The 5,465-nt window shown below is 32.3% G+C and overlaps 1 protein-coding gene across 1 annotated transcript; it reads right to left on the bottom strand.

Annotated features, from left to right (window-relative positions):
• Positions 1–2,200: 2,200 nt before the first annotated feature.
• LOC121802943 (probable caffeoyl-CoA O-methyltransferase At4g26220) lies at positions 2,201–3,544 on the bottom strand. The gene is made up of 5 exons (XM_042202637.1): positions 3,418–3,544; positions 3,223–3,302; positions 2,924–3,068; positions 2,723–2,854; positions 2,201–2,635 (listed from the first exon to the last, which is right to left on the bottom strand). Exons 1-5 carry the CDS (start codon positions 3,487–3,489, stop codon positions 2,345–2,347), a joined length of 720 nt encoding a protein of 239 aa, XP_042058571.1. The 5' UTR covers positions 3,490–3,544; the 3' UTR covers positions 2,201–2,344.
• Between the last annotated feature and the right edge of the window lie 1,921 nt (positions 3,545–5,465).

The raw sequence follows: 5,465 nt of genomic DNA on the forward strand, positions 1-5,465 counted from the left end.
TATGCAGAGAAGGAGAGAGCGTGTATGCAGGAATGCTTGTGTATTCTATGTCTAGAATGCAATGGATGCATGCCTATTTATAGGCCAAGTCCACCTGCAAAGCATTGATGGAGTCAACAGCCATTATGTGTGCCATGATGGCTTGACCGTAACCGCCGGGGGTTATTGACTGGTGCACTAGCCAATGGGAACTGAAGAGACACGATGCACCTGGACATGCTACACGACGGGATACACCATGGACCGTCGGGGTCCATCGGGGACCTTTTATCTCCCGTTATGCGTCGGGGTCCAGCGGGGACCTTTTGACTCCCGTTGTGAGTCGGGGTCCAGCGGGGACCTTTTGTCTCCCGTCATGCATCGGGGTCCAGCGGGAACCTTTTGTCTCCCGTCATGCGTCGGGGTCCAGCGGGACCATGACGTGGACCAGACCCGTCGGGGATAGCGTGGAGTTTGGGGTGGTCTAAAAAGAACAAGCGGGGCTCGAACCACGCTCAACGACCAGCTCCAAAGACCACCCAAAGACCAATTGCCAAGATCCAAGGCACCCGGGGCACGGGGCAAGGGACACGGGACACAGGTCACGATGCGCGGCTCGCGGCTCGCGGGCGGGCGGCGGCGGCGCGCGCGTGTGGGTTCTGTCACCCGTCTTATTCCACGATAATTATTACACATAATAATTCATCTAATTAAATACTTCATCAAAGAAGTCTATCATCCCCGATGTGGAATAATTAACACTTAGTTAATTAATCCCTTAGGTCATGTTTGGTTGTCAGGATTATGTCTGGGAAAGTAATCTGATTCCTTAAATTTTAAATTCTTGTGTTTGTTTCCGTTTTTAATCAAACTGGGAAAGTAATCAAAATCATGAAACAAGGAAAGTTAGTACAACTTTCCAGGATTCTGAATCCTAACTTTTCTTAGGTATTCTTTTTCCCAGTTTTAGGATTCTTACATATTTAATGCAATATAGTACAGTTTATTATTATTATTATTATTATTATTATTATTATTATTAGTATTATCATCATTATCATTATTATTATTATTATTATTATTATTATTATTTATAGTATTTTAAAAATAATTTAAAAGTATAAACCATACTTAATTTCAGGATAATAAATAACTATAATTCAAATTATCATAATTATAACTATATTATTAATATTTATTTTTATTATCATCATAATAATAATAATTTATTAAATAATTATATATAATTATAATTATATAATAATATAATAATTATTAATTTATAAATTAGTAATTAACAATAAAATTGTAGTGAAATTTTAAATTATAAAATTTATTCAATTAAAAATTAAGTAAATATAATGATAATAATAATAATAATAATCTTATATATTATTATATTATTATATATTATGATGTATAATCCATATTTAAACTATCCATCGTAATAATAAATAAAATAATATAATTATTATCATTTGTAATTAATAATTTATTAAATAATATGTATTATTATTTTTTATAAATAAAAATTATAAGTATATTTTAAGTTTAGTATTTAAATCAAATATATACTTTCAAATCTTGATATTTTCCAAACACGGGAAAGTAAAGTTATTAGAAATCATATTCCCGGGATTCATTTTTTCCCAGGAATCATTTTCCTTGCCAACTTTACTTTCCCGCCAACCAAACATAGCCTTAGTCTTTTCACATAGCTCATTTCTAGTTTTATTGTGACCAACTTTAATATATTATTTCTCACTCACCGGGAATCGGATTTGAGAAAATGAATATACTACGGTCATCTACTCGAAACGTAGATCGACGCTATTGCATTTAATTTCACAAAATTAAATGTCTTGTAATAATGAATATTATTAGACAAAAATCATTTGACCAAGCACGATTCCAACAAAAACGTCACCCACCATCGAATCATCGGAGAGGAACCATTCGCAGGAAGGGCTAAGGAGGGTGATTATCCGTGTTATTGTTGATAAATGATGATACACAAAAATATGAAGCATGAGAAATAGAGAGGGATTTGGGAGTTTAGGAAAATAGTACTTTCTCACTGAGAAAAGTTTAATGAAATGTGAGTTTAACTTTTCTCATTTGCAAAAATAGTGTTGATAGTAGACGATAAATAATTTAATACACAATAGTCTTTTAAAAGAAAAAAGGTGATAAATAAACGGAACTAAAAAAAGTAAACAAGTAGGGAGAATTCAACAATATCATATCATCCCACAGCAAACCTTGTGAAATGACTTAAACAAACATCTAACAATTTGCAGCAATTTATTTAAAAATTTATTCCAACAAAATAGTAAGTTGCTTAATGAGGATCATTGGTGGTGTTTCAGTTACGGCGACAGAGAGTGATCCCATCACCAAGAGGGATTTGAGAAATCTGCACTCTAGCATCACCTGCAATGTACTTGTTAAACGCTATCAAATTCTTCCTCGCAGGCTTTGATCTCAGCCGAACTGAACTCTCTTCATCCATTGCCACCGTCCCTCCCCAGAGGGTGTTATCGTAAATAGCTATACCTCCGGGTTTCAGAAGCTCCATCAATCTCTCATGGTAATTTGCATAGTTGTCTTTATCAGCATCAACAAACGCAAAGTCAAACGTCCCCTTATTCTCTGCCTGCATCCAAAACTTTATTTGGTTAGCATTGCCAATGTCTCCTCTCTTACTAAAGAAACAAAAAAATACTTATCATCCTCTATTTACATCTTTTAGTAACTCATCAAGAACCGGAAGAGCCTCAGATTCGATGAAGTTGATCTTGTGCTTCACCCCTGCCTTTTCAATCATAGGTAATCCCATCTCATACGAGCTCCGGTTCACGTCTATGGCTGTGATCTACACCCACATTCTTAACAAATAAATAAATAAATATGGAGTTAAAAAAATGTACTAGTAACAAACAACCTTTCCATCGTCTGGAATTGCGAGGGCAGTTTGAAGAAGGGAATATCCAGTAAACACTCCAATTTCAATTGTCTTTTTCACATTGATTGTTGTTAGAAGCAAGTCCATAAACTGTCCCACATCAGGTGATGTACCCATCACAGCCCTTTAATTTGAAGGGGAAAAAAGAGAAGATACTCCTCGTCAATGTTGGACATGAAAAAACTAATTAGTTGATTTCATGTCAACACCAAATAATACTAACAGTCATAGAATGTTTCTATTTCTAGTTACAATTTTAGATGAAGAAAATATATTACCTTGGCTGAGTGGATGTGATAGCTCTGAGCTCCTTGAGACACTCGTGTTCTCGTGGATACACACTAGTATTCATGATGTACTTTGAATATTACATAAACAAAACATAATCAGTTTTAGTGGTAACATACAAAATAAACATTACTAGCTAGTAGTAGTATTTTTGTAGTGAAGGTGAAGGATTAAAAAGTGCATACATTGTATAGCTCTGGGCTTTGCAACACGCCCCTTTCTTTAGACTTAGTATTGATCACAGCTTTGGATTCCATGATTCCTCACAAGGGAATGGATGATCTTTCAAAAGGCACTCTTCTTTTGCTCTCTCTTCTGAAATGAGTAACTCACTGCTTGAAAGACGTTTATTTATTCATATATGAAATTAATGAGAAAAACTTAAACTTCCATGATTTAATATTTAAATTTCAATATTATAAAACTGATCAAAATTATACTTCAATTTCATAATTTAAATAATTATTATTTTTTCATTTTCTGGCAACAGTTTTGTTGCATATTTTATTTGGCATGAAATCTTTATGCATTTTTTGCATTTTCGAATTCCAAGGGTTCTGAATGCTCCAAATTACAATATGGTCCACTTCTCAATAATAATGTCAGTCGGTTGTTGGTGAATTTAAATTGGTACTCCTATTAATTAAATTTTTGTTTACTATATTTTCCTATTTATATTCGATTATTCTATCATAATTAGGGGTGGGTAGGTACGGTATACCTTACCGAAACTACCATACCGTATACCTTACCGTAAATACGGTATGCGAAAAAATCATACCTTTACCTTACCAAAGTTTTCGGTATACCGAACTTCGGTATACCTTATTTTCGGTATGACGAATTTTCATACCGATACCGTACCTCATTTTCGGTATACCATACCGAAGTTCGGTATACCTGACTTTCAACATCAATTAAAATAGAAAATTAGAGTTTTTAGAATATTATTTATATTTTATAATTTTAAAAATAAATTAAATATAATTTATTCATAATTATATTTATATTTCACAATAGATTTTATAATTTAAAAATATATAAAATATATTTTATATATAATTGTGCTTATATTTTTATGGTATATACCTTAGTTTACAGTATATACCTTAATTTACGGTATATACCGAATTTCGGTATGCAGCGGTATACCGCGGTATTTGAAAATCCATACCGTTACCTTACCAAAATTTTTCGGTAAGGTATCATACCGTACCGAAAGTCACGGTATACCAAAAATTCGATATTTTCGATATTTTTTCGGTACGATAAGGCCGGTATTTCGGTATTTTTCCCCACCCCTAATCATAATGTAATAAGCTAGGAACGATTGAATACTTCTTATTCATATTGTATTGTTCAAATCAACGCCTAGAAATGTGTACTCCATCGGTTCAATAAAAGTATCTTGTTCAATTCAATGCCTAGAAATGTGGGGAATCAGAATCTTAGAAAACTGTACACCCTCGGTTCAATAAAAGTATATGCACATTATGAGTATTTATATTTATGGAAAGTTGATCCCAACTCATTACCATATATATCAATTTATATTATACTTATATCACTATAGTCCATCACTACGATTCATTAAACATTAATAATAATCTGAAATAAATAGAGTATTACTTTCTTTATTTTTAAGATTCTGGTTACTTTACAGATTGATTAAAAATCAAAATAAATACTGGATTCTAAATATTAAGTAATCAAATTACTTTAGCACGTGGAATTCTGAAAAACAAACATTGTCATTACTTTAGTATGGGGAATCCTGAAAAACAAACATTATCTTATAAGTCTATGGCATCATGTACATTGACTGCATCGTATTATTGCAATGAAGAGCATTAATATATAAGTTGTTATATAAATATACAAATTATAATTTTGTGCATTTTTTTGTTAAAACGTATGTAATTGAGATTTCGTTATAATCCCCGTAAAAATAAGTTTAATTTGATACTATATTCGTCTCTTAAAATAGAAACTATTTACATTTTGGGTTGTCCTTTAAAGATAAAAACTTTATAAACTTTCTATTTTAGGACTTGTTGACCCGAAAATCCACTAACACTATTTTGCTACTTTTTCTCTTAATCTCTTTTACTTTACTCATTTTTTCTTTTCCTGTCTTATATTATCAATTGTGCATTAAAATTCATGTCGTTTCAAAAAATTTTATTTTTCAAGGACGGAGGTTAAATATAATATGTGAAAAAATAATTTAAAT

The sequence above is a fragment of the Salvia splendens genome, chromosome 5 (assembly GCF_004379255.2).
Source record: "Salvia splendens isolate huo1 chromosome 5, SspV2, whole genome shotgun sequence".
Taxonomy (NCBI): Eukaryota; Viridiplantae; Streptophyta; class Magnoliopsida; order Lamiales; family Lamiaceae; genus Salvia; species Salvia splendens.